This window comes from Rattus rattus, chromosome X, assembly GCF_011064425.1.
Source record: "Rattus rattus isolate New Zealand chromosome X, Rrattus_CSIRO_v1, whole genome shotgun sequence".
NCBI classification, from domain to species: domain Eukaryota; kingdom Metazoa; phylum Chordata; class Mammalia; order Rodentia; family Muridae; genus Rattus; species Rattus rattus.
This window is the reverse complement of record NC_046172.1, coordinates 58,614,206-58,633,257: the sequence shown is the minus strand read 5'-3', so window position 1 is coordinate 58,633,257 and position 19,052 is coordinate 58,614,206. Positions and strand designations below refer to the sequence as shown.

Below are 19,052 nucleotides of genomic sequence, written 5' to 3'. Positions count from 1 at the left end.
GGAAAGGCACACAGCAGGTATCTGTGCTTACCCGTGCCTTTGATTACATACGCAACTACTTGAAAACCAACGGTTGGAAATGTTAGAATAGAAATCAACCATGAGAGGGAGAGCAATGTAGTACTACTTGCTGTTAGTGCAGGCAAAATGAGAACCCTGTGGGCCAGGCCTCTCTGGAGTGGGGGATTTGGTTCTAGGAAGGGAAAGCAAAGTGACCAGATCATAGGAGGAATGGCTGAAAGGCCGAAGGCTATTGAACCCAAAGATGAAAAAGCTGGATGATGGGGTGGTTGTGAGTGGGGACAATTTCTTTGATTCTCTAAAGGGCACTTGGAATGGAAATAGCAGACTTATTACTGGGAAACAGATTTTTGATGAGTATAAGGAAAAGCTTTTTACCAATTAGACAAGCCAAAAAGAAGAGTGTATTTGAACAGTCATAGGATATGATTCATTCTCAGTCCCCCACTCTCTGACAGGTTCTGACTATGTAGCACAGGATGTGTTTTAATAGACTGGGTAATGAATTTTCAAGGATTTCGAAGAAAGATCTCATGAATCTAATAAATTCAAAAGCCAGTGACTACTAGGCCCTTCCAAAGGTGTTTATGGTTTTGTGCTATCTCTCAGCTTAGGGAGTTTGGGAATAAAATGTTACCTATATTGGGCAGGGGTGGACTTTCCCTTTTACTCACATGGGGCATCTTGATCTAGCATGGACTGTTTCAATATAATCCTTAGCAGTTAGGGGCATTCGCTTTTCTTCTAGAAATTAGCAGGTCACTGGGGTAAAAGTCAAAATGCTTTTATTTGAGAAACTTTCAGTCAACATAAGAACAGGGCTTAAGAAAACAAAGGTTCAAAGGAACATATAACAGTGAAATATTTACCAGCTCATGAATATACACCTCCTTTCTACAATTTCCTCCAATCATTATCACTCTTCACTGAGAAGTGAAATCACACTTTAATTTTATGCACATGCACCGTGGTACCCGTAGTGACCAGAAGACAGTGTCAGATCCCCTGGAGCTGGAGTTACAGATGGTTTTGAGCTGCCATGTTGGTGCTGGGAACTGAACCTTGGCCCTCTGGAGGAACAGCAAGTGCTCTTATCCGTTCAGTCATCTCTGTAGACCTTAAATCCAACCTTTCATCTAATGCTTCCATGAGGTTGGCATATAAAAGTTTCATCTGAGAAAGAAAAGAGCAGACAGACTTTGGTAAAAAGAAAAGAAAAAACAAACAAACAACCAGTGTGGAGAAGCTTCCCAGATCCACAGTGATGGCACAGAAGTCTGGCCCTTGCAGTCTGCGATCTGAGTTGCTATTGGGAGTGCAAACAGTCCTTTCTTGAGGGAGAGGAATCCCAGGGTAGTAGGTCTGTTTAATTAGGAACAGGCAACTCTAGTAAGGGAGGAGGTAATCAAAACAGAAAAGATTCGCTGTTCTTATTTGGTAACAAGGCTTTTTCCTCACCAAACCTACCCTGGTTAGCTAATAGTCTAGCTGCTTGAAACAGAATAGTCCCTGGAGAAATGCCTGTTTGGCCAGCCATTGTTTGCACAGAGGCCAGCCCTTACCCAAATACATTGGCACTGACAGTGATATATCTTTCCAGAGCTCACTCCTGGCAGTCCTTGTAATTAGATTCCATTTAGTATCCCTGTTTCCTCTTCTCCACCCTTTTGGTTTCACTCTAAGAAATTACTACACAGTCTCCTACAACACGAAGTGTTACGGAAGCACTGAGCTCTTCAAAGATGAAGATCTTTACCTACTCAAGCAAGATAGGATGTGTCCTTATGGGAGCCTGTCATGCTCTCTGTGCCCTCTAAGTTATGCCACCCACTGCAGTGTTCTCCCTCCTACCTTTGCTTCATAATTTGTTTTGAGGGAACCAAGTTGGCCAAGGAACTCCAATGTCATTCTTGCCCACCTTTCTGCAGACATATACTTGTTCCTGCTATACATCAATATTCCAATATTCCAAGCCTTGATCATTAGCCATACAATCTCCTCTTCTGGGTAGCCTTTCTGAAATCCAAGAAGAGTGGGTGTTTTCAGTTGTCATTGCCAATACTGATTGTAACACACTATCACATTCTGTTATAGTTAAATACGAGGTGCTAGGCTAGCACTGAGGAAAGATTGCTCCTGGAGAACGGCAGAGTACCTTGATGGTATGGCAGTTGTACAATGTTCCACAGTACTGTCTTTGGAAGTGACAGAAATGTGGAAAAAAGCACTGATGCCCTCTTCTACTAAAAAAATAAACCCAGAAAGACCAGGTCTTGGTCTCCCTGAAGCAAGAGAAAAAGCTGTATCCTGCTCGGATCTTTTGTTACTGCTATCCTCAGTGAATTATCCCCTCAATCCAGAGATGGTCAAGAAACTGTTTCACTGAGTCTCCTAATGTCCTTGACCAGAATGAATTTCTATTCTTGCACAGTAACAATATTAATCATTAGTGTAGAGATAATCTACTAAGCTATGAACAAAGGTCACATTTCTAAGATGGTCCCACAGCCTTATCAGTGGTTTTTAACACCATTAATCGCAAAATTACATTAACGTCTTTGTAGTATTCTGCAATAATGAAAAGGAGAGGTGCAAGGAGCAACTGTCCCTGCCCTTGTCTAGGAGATGGGAAACAGCATTCATGCTGAAGCCTTCATTTACCCAGTATGTCTCCCGACTCTGGAGGGTAAAAATGTCGTAGGAGACTTCAGAAGAAGCTTCTTGAGTGGCAAGGATGTCGCTGGTTTTTATTCATTATTGTTTTGCTTAAGATGGGGACCTTACTATGTTGCCTACTATGCTCTGAAATTCCTGGGTTGCAGTGATGGTCCCATCTCAGCCTCCCAAGTGCTGGAACTACAGGCCCACACTACCATACCCAGCTGTCCTTCAGTTAGATCCATAAAAATACTACATATAAGACACTACAACAATGAGGGTGATGAAAGAGATAAGACAAAGCTCTCATCTTAGGGGGCATGTGGCAGCTTTGTGGAGACAGGGCATCTACATGTAAAGATGACTTCATGGAGCTGAGCTTATATCTCAGTGATAGTGTGCTTCTGTAGTTTGTGAGGTCCTGGACTCCATCTGTAGTACCACATAGGAAAATGAGTTCCCAAGGTATTATTGAGGGTTTGTTAGAGTGACATGGACATTGGGTGCCCTGGTATAGTGATCGAAAAGAACACTAGCAGAGCTTGGTCAGAGGCAGTCTAGTTTGCCTGAAATATTAACAGTATAAACACCTACTTTTCAAATTTAGTCATTTCTTGCTTTCCATCCCTATAGTAAGCTTTACATTTCTCCAATATAAGTTATATCACATAATTTTGAAATGTTATACATTTATTTCTTCCAGCCTGTTGGAAATTTTTTGTGGTACAGAATTTCTTGGAGTCCATCACTATGCCTGACACACAATAAAGGCACAAGTTTGCTGAATGAGTTAATGAATGAACGAATGATTCAATCCTCCATCAAATGCCACCCTCTCAGTGAAGTTTACCTTGATTGTTTACAAATTCTTGCATAAACTTTTGTTCCCTCAAATTTTTGTTTACAATCCTAAAGCATCTTAATACATTGCTGTCTTTCTCTTTTACTCAGTTGGGGTGAAGTGTAGTTACAGCAAAAGGTCATTCACCTTTGTGTATTTAGAGCCTGGCGCCGTATTTGGTGTGCACAGTAAGAATGTGGTTATCTTAACTACATGAATGAAAAGGTGATCAAACAAACAAGTATGATTTTATAAAGGAGGCATGAAGAAGACCTAGATCTACAGGGATTATATGAACCGTCTAGACTAGGCAGACCCACAGTGAAAGACAGATCAGTGGTTGCTGGGGCTGGAGGAGATGTTAGGGGTGTTGCCAGGAGCTGGTATGTCCTCTCTAATGAAGAGCTCTTTTATTAAATATTTTAATTGCCATATTCATCAGATCTCTGAAGAGTTTAAGTATACCTGATTTAGTTACTTGCTTTAGGCTTAACTTTGAAAGCACACACAAGAGGCTAAATACAGCTTATTCCTGTAATTAATCACATTAGTACTTTACTGTAGTCAGAATTATACAGTATTAAGTATTGAGTCCATGGTCATGCTTGCCAGGTAAGTACTCTATTAACTGAACTAGTAGATTCCTTGCCCCACATAATGCTTTTAAGGCTCATGGATGCTACAGTGTATCGGTATGCCATTCCTTTTTTTGTCAAATAATATTTCATTATATGGAAATGACAAAATACATAATTATTAACCAGTTGATAAGACATTTTGCTTATTTGTCTTCTTCCTGTCTGAGTGAGTCTGCTCTGAGCATCTGTGTATGAGTTATTATTTGTATGCATTTCTCTTGAGATGGAATTTCTGGGTCATATGGTAATTATACTAACCTTCTAAGTTGCTCTCTGGCTATTCCTTTTTCCCTCTTTTTGCAGTACTGGGAATCAAATCCAGGACCTTACATATTCAAGGCATGTATTCTACTACTGAGCTACACTTCCCCTCTTCATCTGCTTTTCAAAGCACCACTTTATGATCATAGTCTCTGTTGACAGTACCAATCGTTTGTCAAGAGTGGTTTCTCTCTGTCTTTTTGAGTTTAGCTACCTTATCGGGTGTAAAAGTGGCAGATCACTTTATTATTGCATTTATATTTACATATTTACATATTTGATAATTATTTATGCTGAACATCTTTTCATATGTACACTGGTCAACTGAGTATCTTCTCTGGAAAAATGCCAACCTCTATACTTTGTCCACTGGAGGAGAATGTGGCTGTCTTTATGGAGTTGTAAGATTTCTTTATACATACCAAATGTAAAATCTCTTATCAACAACATTAACTACCAAGCTTTCAGTTATCTTTTTACTTCCATAATGATGCCTTTTATAGAAAAATGATTATTTTTTTCTCAAAATTAATTATTTAGTTTCATTTTATTGGATATTTTTATAATAGGATTTCTAAGAATCCATTTTCCCATATAAGATCACAAAAGTTTTAAAAATCTGTTTTAGAAAAACTGAGCCAGATGTTATGTTGCACAGTGGATGCAAGAGGACCAGGTGTCTAAGATTATCCTCAGCTATGTAATGACTTTGAGGACAGGCTGGGCTACATGAAAACTTGTCTTAAAAAAATGGGGCGGTAAGAGGGTAGAAGGGGGAACACTCGTGTGGGGGACTGGGAGGAAGAGGGGATGGGGGGCTTATGGACAGGAAACTGGGAAAGGAATAACATTTGAAATGCAAGTGAAGAAACATATCTAATAAAAAAGTAACAAGGGCTGGAGATGGCTCAGCAGTTGGGAGCATGGTCTGCTCTTCCAGAGGTCCTGAGTTCAATTCCCAGCAACCACATGGTGGCTCACAACCATCTGTAATGGGATCCCGATGCCCTCTTCTAGTGTGTGTCTGAAGGCAGCTACAGTGGACTCATATACATAAGATAAATAAATAAATAAATAAATCTTTAAAATATAACAAGACAAACTGAATGAATGTCTGAAGACAGCTACAGTGTACTCATATACATAATATAAATAAATAAATACATACATACATAAATCTTTAAAAATAACAAGACAACCCGAATGAATGTGATGCAATGAAAGAGCGGGCTAGTTGTATGGAATCTCTGTGAAGCTGAACAACTGCTAAGATGGCCAACAAAATGACATAGTCATAACAAGGAAATTGTCAAGGAAGGAGAAGCTGTCCACGACAAGACTGGTGATTAAGAAACAGAAGACACAGATTGGTTCCATTTTGTGTGAGATACTCTTTATGTACCTCAGGCTCTTCTTGAACTCACTGTGGAGCCAGGCTCATCTCAAACTTAGTCTTCTTGCTTCCGTCTCTCCAGTCCTAGGGTTGTAAATATGTTCCACTATGCCTAGCTCTTAGACATAGGTTTTAAGTGAAGAGAAGTAGCAGGAAATAGTTTGTAAATTGTACACAGCAGGGAGGGGAGGGGGTGATGGTTGATAAACAAGACAGTGCTGATTACTGTATGGAAAAGGGAACATCTTGTTTTTTAGTTGCACGAGGTTCAGAGTAAGGATTTAGAAAATATAAGAGCTTCTAGAGACTTATGCAGAAGAAAATGACATATAAAGGTTTTATTTTGGGAAGATATACTTGACAGGGATACACAGGAAAAACAAAAGAAGAGCCAAAGAGAAACTAAGAATCAAACTACAGAAACAGGGAAAAACAGTCTAATTCCAAGATGCCTTTGCTGAAACCACAATTCCAACACTAGGGACATAGGAGATTTAGATGAAGGGAAACCCAAATATCACTGTATTGTGAAGAAAGAATTCATATATATATATGCTTAGTATAACATATTTAATCTTTCAATGTCTCAATTGACATGATAAATAATTAAACAGCATAGGTATGCATACCTGTACCCCAGCACACAGGGAGCTGAGACAGGAGGATCATGTGTTTAACACCAGCCTGAAATACATACTGAGACTTTATCTATGGAATTTAATTTGGGAACCTCAAAGGCTATTTTCAGTTATCCTAGTCATAGAATGAAAATTTGTATGTCTTTTAGATACCAACAATGTTACCTAAACTAAGAGACAATCAAAAAAGAGAAGACACTATTGCTAAATGAGTTTCTAAGGTGTCGGTGTGTGTACAAGTCACTTAGGACAATTTTTAAAATTCCTAGTTTTGTTCCTCAAAGCCCTCCTCCATCTCTTAGAGACTCAACCTCTTGGTGAAGATCCAGAGTACCATAGTTCTTTCCTGCCATTCTCTTCAGCTTTTCCCTCTAACATATCTCTATTCCTTTGTGACTCCTGCCAACATGCAAAAGAACAATTCTCTAACAGGGACCCACAATGGCTGTGCTACAAATGGGACTAAGGGAGCCCATAGGTAGCATATTTGTCTAAGATCCTGAGAGGGCAACAGCAATTAACATATGAAACACACACGCAATGATAAAACAAAATATATACATTTCAAATGTCATTACTCCTGATGCCTATATTCCAGCACAAAACCAGAAGCATAAACATCTAAGAAAATATGCTGAAGCTAAAGACTTCGATTTTTTTTTTTTTTCGGATGAGGACCAACCAGGGCCTTTTTTAAATCCTCAGCCCCGGTATAGCTCTTTTAATATCTGATAAAATGAACTTCATACCAAAATCATAAGAAATAGAAGAATATTACATATTGATTAAAGGGAAAATTTATCAAGAGGCTATAACAATTTTAAATATTCATGCACCAAACATGAGGGCACCCAAGTTCATAAAAGAAACACTAGTATAGCTAAAAAAATCAAATATTGACTCCAGCACAGTGATAGCCAGTGTTTTCAATATCCCACTGTAGCCAATAGACAGATGAACCAGACAAGAACTAAACAGAGAAATACTGCAGTTCAGTAACATCAGAAATCAAATAACATTCCATGCAAACACTAAAGAATAAACTTTCTCTTAGCAATTCATGAAACTTTCTCTAAGATTGATTATATATTATAGTGGAAGAAGCAAGTGTCAACAGACACAAGACTACTGAAACAACAACATGGGTTAAAGCTGGATATTAACAATAGGAACAACAAAAAGTATACAAACTCATAGAAGCAAAAAAACTCAGTACTGAAAATTGGGCCAAGACAGAAATCAAGAAGTAGATTAATAGTTTTCTAGAATTGAATGAAAATGAAAGATTAACACACCTGTCTTAGTTAGGATTACTATTGCTGTGATGAAACACAGATTAAAACAACTTGGGGAAGAATGGGTTTATTCAGCTTATATTTCCACATCACAGGTCACTAAGAGAGGAAGTCAGGACAGGGACTCACACAGGGTAGGAACCTGGCAGCAGGAGCTGATGCAGAGGCCACTGAGGAGTGCTGCTTACTGGCAGCTAGATGACACACCCATAGCCAAATTAACCAAGAGATAAAGATCCAAATTAACAAAATTAGAGATGAAATGGAGAAAATTCAAAAGTGACCCCCAAAATTCTCCAAACAGAAAATTTGGGGAACCATAATGACAATTTTTTAAAGGTATATTTTTGTACACCATCAATCTAGAAAATCTGAAAAGGAGGAATTTCTGTTATTGTTGGTTTTGAGATAGGAATTTCACTATATAGCCATGGCTGTCCTGAAACTCACTATGTAGACCAGGCTGGTCTTGAATTCAGAGATCCACCTGCCTCTGCCTTCTAAGTGCTGCAATGAAATGAAGGGGCATTTCCTAATTCTTTTTACAAAGCTACTATTACCCTGATACCAAAACCACAAATAAACTTCACTTATGAACATAGGTGCAGAAATTCTTAATAAAATACTTTCAGCCTGAATCCAAGAACAAATCAACTAGATCATACACCATGATCCAGGCTTCATCTTGGAGATAAAAAATTGGCTCAACCCACGTAAATCAATAAAAATAATTCACCATATAAACTGACTGAAAAAAAAATAACACATGATGACCATAAGCCAAAGGCTTTTGATTCAAACCAACATCTATTCATGATAAAAGTCCAGGAAAGACTAGGGTTCAAAGAACATATTCAGTATAATAAAGGCAATTTATGGTAAGCCCATAGCCAACATCATTCTAAATGGAGAGAAGTTCAAAGCACTTCCACCAAAATTAGGAAGAAGACAAGACTGTCTACTCTGTCTCTATCTACTCAAAAGAGTACTTGATATCTTAGCTAGAAGAATACTACAGATCAAAGGAATACAAATTGGAAAGGAAGACGTCAAAGTATCACTATTTGAAGATGATATCACAGTATACAAAAGTGGCACAAAAAAAATCTACCAGAGAACTCCTACAGTTGATAAACATCTTCATCAAAGTGGCTGGATACAAAAGTAAATCACAAAAATTGTGAGTATTCTTATATACAAATGACAAACAGACTGAAAAAGAGTTCAGTGAAAACAGTACTTTTCGCAATAGCCTCAAAAGTATGTTGGGACAACTCTAAGCAATCAAGTGAAAGAAACCCTGAGGGCCAGCAGAAAGAATGGAAACAGGCAACCTTGGGAGGTAGGAGGGGGGCTCTAGAATGTACCAGAGACCTGGGAGGTGAGAAACTCTCAGAACTCAAAATGGGGGACCCTAGATGAAATGCCCTATGGTGGGGAGAGGGAACTTGTAGAAAACCCACCTCCAGTAGAAAGACAGGGCATCAAGTGAGGGATGGGGTTGCCATTCCACTGTCAAAAGCTGTGACCCAGAATTGGTCCTGCCTGAAGGAACTTCAGGGATGGAAATGGAGAAGAGCATGAGAGAAAGGAGGTTCAGTGACAGGCCCAAGGTGGGATCCATCCCAAGGGGAGGCCCCAAGACCTGACACTATTACTGATGCTATGGTGTGCTTACAGACAGGAGCCTAGCATGGCTGTCCTCTAAGAGGCCCAACAAGCAGCTGACTGAGACAGATGCAGATACTTACAGGCAACCAATGGACAGAAGCTGGGGACCCCTGTGGTTGAATTAGAGAAAGCCTCTCGACTAATCTGGACCTCTAAGATCTCTCAGATAATGAGCCACCAACCAGGCAGCATACTGGTGTTTAGAGGCCCCTGACACATATACAGCAGAGGATTGCCTGGTCTGAACTCAGTGAGAGAAGACGTACCTAACACTTGAGAGACTTGAGGCCCCAGGGAATGGGGAGGCCTGGCAGGGTGTGGGGAGGTGTGGGAGTGTAGGGGTATAGTGACATCCTCTTGGAGACAGGGGACGAGGAATGAGATGAGGGACTGTTGTAGGGCAGAACAGGAAGGGGATAACGACTGGACTATAGAAAAAGATTAAAGATAATTTTTAAAAACCAGGGCTGGAGAGAGGGCTTAGTGGTTAAGAGCACTGACTGCTCTTCCTGAGGTCCTGAGTTCAATTCCCAGTAACCACATGGTGGCTCACAACCATCTATAATAAGATCTGATGCCCTCTTCTGGTGTGTCTGAAGACAGTTACAGTATATATATACATATATATACATACATATACATACATATATATTCACATATACATACATACATATATATACATACATATATATACACATATATATACATATATACACATATATACATATATATAATAAATAAATAAATCTTTAAAAAAAAACACACCAGAAGATGGAAAGATCTCCCATGCTTATGACTTGGTAGGAGCAATATGGTAAAAACAGAAATCATACCAAAAGTAATTAACAGATTTAGTGCAATCCCTGTCAAGTTTCCAATATAATCCATCATGAAAACTGAGAAAAACAAAAACCAAAAATCAAAACCTCAAATTCATATGGAAACACAATAAACCCACAATAGATAAGTAAGTCCTAGATAATAAAAGAGCTGCTGGAGGTATTATCACCCCATTTCCCAAGTTGTTTTACAGAGGAATAATAATAAAAATACCTCATCATGGCATTGACATAAAACCAGGCACATTGATCAATGGAATAGAATTGAAGAACCAGGCATAATTTCATCCAGCAATAGACATTTGGTTTTTTAAAAAAGAAGCCTAAAATATATCTTGGGAAAATGACAAGCATTATCAAAGAAGAGTGCTGATCAAACTGGAGAGCTACATGTAGAAAAACGAAAATAGATCCATATCTTTGACTCTGTCCAAACTCAACTCCAAACTGACCCAGGGCTTCAACATAAAACCAAGTACACCAAGTCTGATAGAAGAGAACATAGAGGCTTGAACTTACTGACACAGGAGAGGCATTTCTGAGTGGACCCAATAGCACAGGCATTAGGACCAACAATACAGAAATGGTACCTCATGAAGCTAAAAAGCTTCTGAAAGGCAAAGGACATTACCATTCAAGCAACTAGCAGCCTACACAATTGGAGAAAAAACTGTATTAATTATATAACTGATAGGGTATATCTAGAATATATTAAGAAATAAAAAGTGAACATTATAAAAACAAATGACCCAATTGAAAAATGTGGTATAGAACTAAACAGATCTCAAAAGGTAAAACGCAAATGGCAGAGAGACACTTAACAACTTTAGCCATCAGGGAAATGAAAATTAAAACTTCTTTTATATTTCATTTTACCCCAGTCATAATGGTGAATATCAATAAAATACATGGTAGGAGTACAAATGTGTACAGCCACTCTGGAAAGTAGTGTGGATGTTTTTCAAAAAGCTGAAAACAGATCTATCAGAAAATCCAGCTATACCACTCTTGGATATATAACCAAAAACTCTGCTTCTTATTACAGAGATACTTGTCTGTCCTTGTTCATTGCTGCTCTAGCCATAATGGCTAGAAATTAGAAACAGCCTAGATGGCCAAGATGATAATCTGCTGAATGGATAACGAAAATGTGGTACATTTATACAATGGAATATCATTTACCTGTTCAGGAAAATGAAATTTGCATGTAAATGGTTGGAGACAGAAACAATTACCTTAAGTGAGGTAACCAAGATCACAAAAGATAAATGTTTTTTTCTTTTATGTGGCTGTTAGCTTTTAAGCTTTAGATATGTGTGTTTCATTTAGAATAGCCAAAGTTTATGTAGTTAGTAACGGATCAGGAGAGAGGAGAAGAACAGAGAATATAGCAGTATAAATAGATAAAGCATAAACTAGAATAGAGTATTAATTGCAGAGGGGAATGGGAGGGAAGAGTAAAGGAGGGAATATGGAGAGAGAAAACTAACACTTAAAACCTCTTTGAAAAGCTATATGGAAATCAATTACTATAAAAGTTTCCTAAAATATATACATATATGAAAGGTATTTAAAACATAGTCACCATATAATGGAATAGACAAGGACTCAAGTAGACATCTTATGCTAGCAATTAAAACCTATAGATCCAGTAATGAGTTACATGTTGTTGAGTCAATGGCCACAGGGGCCTTATAGACGTCTATAAACACCATAGGCTATTGTCAAGGCTACTGGTTACTCTACTCTACATAACCTGGTAAGGCCTGATTGCTAAAGACACCACTTATGTCATTAAACATAGAAATCAAACTGGTGCCCAGCTAGAAGCTTCCACTCTTACTGGCTAGCATTCATATTCTAGAAGGTACTCTGCATGCTACTGGAGGAGAAAACTCATTATCAATGTCATCTATCTATAAACCCTTTGACTTACAATGGTGTCTTGCTCACAACATACACTGGTGTAATAGTGGTAGAAATGTTATGGGAGTGGCCCATCACTTTTTGATTGGATTTAAAGCATACTTCATGAGATAGACTTCATACCTCACACTGAAGTGGCCAACAACCTGAGTCTAGCTATAGGTCATAGGCCCTAGGGGAAAATCTACTATTATTCTATATAGGAAGACGTACAATGACTCCTATGCTCACAGATCAGTGATTCATTCAGTCAACCCTCACCAGAGAAGCTACATTTTGCAGTAGATTGCAATTAACATGGAAACCCACAGAAGAAGAGGTGGAAAGAATGTAGGAGTCAGTGGTGGTAGATGACTCCAAGGAAACACCTTCCACATACAATAGGACTGACGTACATAAAAACCCCACAGTCTATGATAGCATACAGAGGACCTGCATAGGTTGAAACTAGAAAACATTCTAGCGGTGGAAAAGGGAGATAGATGGATAGTAGTCCCACCTCAACCAAAACTCCTTTTGCCATTGATACACTTGAGAAAACTTCCATTTTCCCTCTGTGTACTAGAAGAAAGAATATACCTTTCTTTTACAATGAATGCTGAAGCTATTTACCCAATGAACTACTTTCTTTGGAAGTTTGCTTCTCTGTGTGATCTAAGGCTGAGATAGTTCAGGTGGTAAAGGCACTTGCCTCTAAGCAAACTTGATGACATGAGTTTGATCCCCAGATCCCACGTGGTGGAAAGAGAGAATGGATACCTGTAAATTATCTTCTGACCTCTGCATGTAGTATGTTTCATGCACACCATGGGACACACATGCTATGGCACATGTATACCCCAACAATAAATAAATTTAAAAAGTGCAATACAAAGTTTGTAAAAAGTACTATCTTGGTTATATCTGACTTTGATGCCAGCTGTAAGGACTAGGTTTATATTTTAATAGTAAGCCTTTCCTCATCATTATCATATATTCCTGCATAGTTTTAAAAAATTAATTAGCAAAATGTCCTTTTCCATGAGGTGGAAAATATATATAGTCCCATTTCTCCTAGCAAGTATGATTAAATTCCTGGATAAATACATAAAACAAACCTAAGAAGACTCTGGAATATGGAAAGAAGGAAGATTAGCTAGGAACATTGGGACCAAGGATTGGCATAGTTGTGGGTGCCCTAGGGTTTCTTTTGTTTTATATATTGCCAGACTTGATACTTAAGAGTCAAAATCAGATGCAGTCAAAAATCCCCAAGAAAAGCCTAATTTCTCTAGAGATGAGACCAACAGTAATGAGGGATCCTTCACCTCAAATATCAATAGAGGCCAAATAGAAAAAATGTTTTATGTTTAAGGTGTGTGTGTGTGTGTGTGTGTGTGTGTGTGTGTGTGTGTGTGTGTGTGTGTGTGTGTGTGTGTGAGAGAGAGAAAAGAGAGACAGAGAGACAAAGAAAGAGACAGAGAGAGACAAAGATAGACAGAGACAGGGAGACAGAGAAAGATATGTGTGTGCCCATGCCAAGTTTTTATGTGGAAGTACCATGGTCAAGTTTCTTCCCCTGCATAGTGGCATGAGAGAAAGCCAGCTAAAACAGAAGGCTGAATGAGATTCAAGATCTCAACATGACATAAAAATGTCTAGATTTCAATAAAAAGAATTACTAAACTAAGAACTTAGAATGTTTACACTGAACAACAAAAAGGCAAACTCTTGATACGTCTGAGACAGCAAAAATGTTACAGTATCTGCTAAAATTTTTTCTATAGCTTTTTAAACTGGTGGAAAAGTCTAGCACACAATTTACTATCTTACCACTTTTTGGTGAACGGCTTACATTCCCATTGTGTGCTACTCTCAGCACTGCCCAACCACCTAAAGAGCTGCCTTCATCTTTAAAAACTCACATTCTATGGGCTTCATTCCTACCAACCAGCAGAACTCTGTTTTCATATTTTTCAATTTTACCACTCTTGGTACTTCACATAAAGGGGAGTCATATAATATCTATCCTGTTGTGAAACATAATCACTTGATGAATTGCCAGAAATTGGCAATTTCAGAAGGTTATGTACTGTACTATTCTAAAGCTTAATATTCACTCTGTGATTCCATTTGGATAACATTCTTGGAACGACAAAATTAGAGAAATTGGCAATATTTTAGTGGTTGACTATTTTTAAAGCTGGGAATGAGAGAGAAGTGGAAGGGATAAAAGGGCAACAAAAAAGATCTCTGTGGTGATGGAGAGCTTCCCTGTGTTGCTTGAAATAATGTCAATATTTCGGTTGTGATTTTGTTTCTTTTTTCTCTTTTTTAGGTTTTCTTTTTTTAAAAGTCGAGGACTTACTTTATTTATTTTAAAATAAACACTGAAGCTTCCCCATTACCCACCACCCTACAAAACTTTGAATGTGGGATGTTCAACAGCCTAAGCACTTTTAGTAGGTTACAAGGCAGGCATTTATGTAGTCTCTGTGTAGCAGACTATGAACTTTAATTCCTAACTTTCATGCCTCCATGTCCTGCATAATGTGATTGTGTGTGCCACCATGCCTGGCTTTTGATTGTGATATTGTGATATTATTTTGTAAGGTGTTATCATTGTGGAAAGCTGGGTAGAGTGTTCAAGATTGCTGTTATTTCTTACAAGTATATTTAATTATTTCAAAATAAAATTTAATTAAGAGGTAGCCTAAACAACACAATTCTTTTATTTTCTTTCTTTTTAAATTAATCACTCCATTCATTTACATCTCAAATGATATCCCACTTCCTGGTTACCCCTCCACTCATATCCCCATCCCACATCTGCCCTCCCCCTCCCCTTTGCCTGTATGAGGGTGTTGCCCCCATCCACCCACACTGTCCCACCCTACCACTCTAGCATCCCCCTACAGTGGGGCATCAAACCTCCCTGGGGCCAAGGGCCTCCCCTCCCATTGCTGTTAGGCAAGGCCATCTCTGCTACATATGTATCTGCAGTCATAGATCCCTCCAGGTACAGTCCTTATAGCTCAATTCTTAAAAAGCAATCTAGAATACTAGAAAACCTATTATAGAGGACATAATGTAGAAATGCCTACTTAATCATGTGATCACTTCCCCACTGGGCTCCTTCATTGCTACTAGTTCTGAATATCAGCCTAAGCCTCTCATTTAACTTGAGATTTCCTACTAAAAACTGGAAAAGATGCACTGATAGAATGAGTCCAGTTGACAATTGAACGAATACTTGTGTAATCTCCAAAGTCACATGTTAAAGTCCTAACCTTCAAATTGCCAATATTAAGAGTTTGGATCATCAGGAAGTGATTAGGTAATAAGGGTAACCCTCAGAAATAGGGTTAGTGCCATGATAAACGATACCAGAGAGATACCTTTTCATTTTTGCCATCTCAAGTTACAGAAAGGAATTATCTCATCTATGAGGAAGCAGGCTCTTACCAGAGACTGTACCAGGGCCCATTTGTTAACCACAGATGATTTAAACTAAATTAGTAACCTGACTTTTTGAATTTTAAAAATGTCTTCAATTGTAAATCCAAGATAAGTAACAGTGGCGCTGTCTATTGAATCTCAGTGAGATAATGGCTATAAAAGTAAAACATGAATGCTAACTGTAAAGCATGGCGATTGAGGCAGAGGTTTTAGATCTGTGTAATAGGCATTTTGCCAGTATATGGAGATAGCTGATAAAAGTCCTCGACTTATTAAATTTTGAAAAAATGATGGAGACTTTTCTTCTGAGCATTTGAAACACAGCAGATACATAGTACATTCAATCAAAAAGAAAAAAGCAATGTATACAAGATAAAGAGCTAATAGAGTCACTAAATTATTCTCTGTATAAAAAGCTAAGCATATGATCATGTTTCCGGTATGGGCAACAGTGGACAGAGAACACATCAGCAGCTCTCTAACAGGAGAGTGACAGGGATTACAACTGTAGTGTGATGGAAAAAGTGGTAAAACCAAGTTTCTCAGAGAAGCTGTGGCCTCGAAGAGACTGTAGACATCGATCAGTGTGGAGTTACAGTGAGTCTAATTTTTTTTTTTTTGGTTCTTTTTTTTCGGAGCTGGGGACCGAACCCAGGGCCTTGCGCTTCCTAGGTAAGCGCTCTACCACTGAGCTAAATCCCCAGCCCCGAGTCTAATTTTTAATTTGCATATAGAAAACAGTTGAAGCTCCAGGTGTAGCTTCTGCCTTGAAATGGAATGTCCCCCCTCTTCCTAAAGGTTAAAGAAAAAATTCAAATTGTTCAGTGCTGAAGTCTTTTCATATTTAAATTCATATAGGACAGAATTAAGTTGTTCCAGGAAAATTCTAGATTTCATTAGTCACTGGTAGCTTGTATCAGATTGGCATCCCACTTACTATCTTATATTGTGATTTTCAAATCTTGCTATAATAAAAAACAGCCAAGATTCTTAGATTTTGTTGTTGGTTTTGTTTACCTGTTTGCTTTTGAGACAGAATTTCACGATCTCAAAATCACTATGTAGCCAAGGATGACCATGAATTTCTGATGCTTCCAGGTGCCAGATTACAGGTGTGTGCCACCACGCTTGGCTATGTGACGTTGGAGAGAGAGCCCTCAGCAAGCACTATACAAATTGAGCTGCATCCCAAACCAACATACTTAGATATGATCGTGAATGTAAGTAATGACTTTATGCATGATTTTAAGCAAGCCATCTTACTCTCCTGTTTTATGACTCTCATAAAAAGTTAGTATCTTAGATAGTCATGAATAAGTTTATAACACAGATACTATTTTCATTGACCCATACATGTGCAATGTGGTAGGCTCAAAACAGAGCATTTTACAAATGAGGAAACTCAACTTAAACAACAGAAAGGTACCCATATGCAAAAGTACCTAAGAAGCCACTTAAACTCTTTATAATATATACAAAAATTAATTTAATTTAAAATGTATCATAGACCTACATTCAAAAGATAAAAATATGAAACTTCAAGAATACATAAGAAAAGATATCTATGAATTTGGATTGGGCAAAGTATTTTTTATTACAAAACAATACCTATAAAAGTGTAATATCTATAAAAGTGGGATGCTTAATAAATTAGAGTTCATTAATATTTTTTCTTTTCAAATGATTACATTGGGGAAAAGGAAAAGATTTAAAGAAAGTACAAATAAAGGAGCTTATCTAGAATATATAAGGAACTCTTATAACTCAATTAAAAGACAATTCAATTTTTAAAAAGTGGGAAAACCAAATAGACATTTTTCCAGGAAATAAAAGAAAACAATCAATAAATATGTGGCCAACACACCATTAGCTATGAAGAAACTACTAATCTCAAACCTCAGAAGTTACCACTCATACTCACTAAGACGGTTATAATAGAAACATGGGCAATAACAATACTGACGTATAAGTAGAGAAGCCAGAATCTGCACATAGTAAGAAAATGGAGTGGTTTGAACAAAAATATCTTCCACTGGTTTAGATATTTGAACACTTGTTTTCCAGTTGGTGGCACTGCTTAGGGAGGTAGTACAGTCTTGCTAGAGGAAGGACATCCCTGGTGGTAGGTTTTGAACTCTCAAAGTTCTAGTTTGCTTTTTTTTCTGCTTTGTGTTTGTGACTGAGAATATCTTGGCTTCCTGCTCCCTTGCCATTGTGTACTTTTCCTCTCAAACTATAAACTCTTCTGAAAGTTTCCTTGGCAATTGTATTTTATCACAGAAATAGAAAAGGAACTAAATCAGGACGTAAAGTGCTGTTTCCAGTTTGGAAAACAGAGGGCAGCTTTTATAAAGCTAACCACAGGGACTCTACAATTCTACTTGTACATATACATTTAAGAATTTAATTAAATACACATGCTACAGCCAGGCTTAATGGTGCACACCTTTAATCCCAGGAGTTTGGGATACAGTGTCAGGCAGATCTCTGGGAATTCAAGTCCAGCCTGGTCTACATAATGAGTTCCAGGTCAGCCAGGGCTGTATCACGTATAGTGATAATAGTGTCCTCCCCCTCCTTCCCTCCCTCCCTCTCTTCCCCCTCTCTTTTTCTCTATCTATATATACACATATACACATATACATATATATATATACACACAGACACATTAATTATAGAAACACAAACAACTGTGTACAAATGAGCATAGGAGCATCATTCACAGTGGTTAAAAAGTAGAAACAATATAAATGCTTAAAAACTAATGAACAGACAAAGTGTGGTATAGAATTTTTTCAGCAAAAAGAATGAAATACTAGTAAAGTGATAATACAGACAGACTTCAAAGGGCTCAAGAGAAGGCAGGAATCAAAAGAATCCTCACTGACAAGAAACAAACAAATTAACAATCAAAAGGGACCAAAATACAGATTTTTGTTCCTTCTATTTTACCACCGGCCTCTGAGATATGGTGGGAATAATAATAAGCCTTTTCACAAAATTAATATAATCATAAGGGAAAGAATTATATTAGGTTCCAAAAATATAAAACAATTCAAGATGCTTACTGGTCTTGTTTTTCTGACACAAACCTTAGTTAGTAAGCTTATACTAGAAAATTCTTACCATTAACTATTTATATTTTATAAACTCGGAGATACTTTGAAGTGGATATCTACATTGTAATACAAATTTATCATAAAACTCCTATCAGAAAGTATCATTCTATATGAATTCAAATATGCAAGACACTCTGGTTCCTTCCAATAGTCTGCAACTTTACTATTGCCTGTTCTTTGACTTACAGTTTGGCGAATGAGACTCAGAGCACTTTTTAAATGGCCCCAAACTTCTTTTAGGGGATACAGTGCCATATTCCATCTTCTATCTGACACCAGAAGGTCAATCAAGTTGTGCATGCATACACTGAAAA

At 37.8% G+C, this 19,052-nt stretch overlaps 1 protein-coding gene across 1 annotated transcript; it reads right to left on the bottom strand.

Annotated features, from left to right (window-relative positions):
- Positions 1-789: 789 nt before the first annotated feature.
- LOC116889329 (testis-expressed protein 11-like) lies at positions 790-19,029 on the bottom strand. The gene is made up of 3 exons (XM_032890447.1): positions 18,925-19,029; positions 1,873-2,037; positions 790-1,194 (listed from the first exon to the last, which is right to left on the bottom strand). Exons 1-3 carry the CDS (start codon positions 18,991-18,993, stop codon positions 1,039-1,041), a joined length of 390 nt encoding a protein of 129 aa, XP_032746338.1. The 5' UTR covers positions 18,994-19,029; the 3' UTR covers positions 790-1,038.
- Positions 19,030-19,052: the final 23 nt, after the last annotated feature.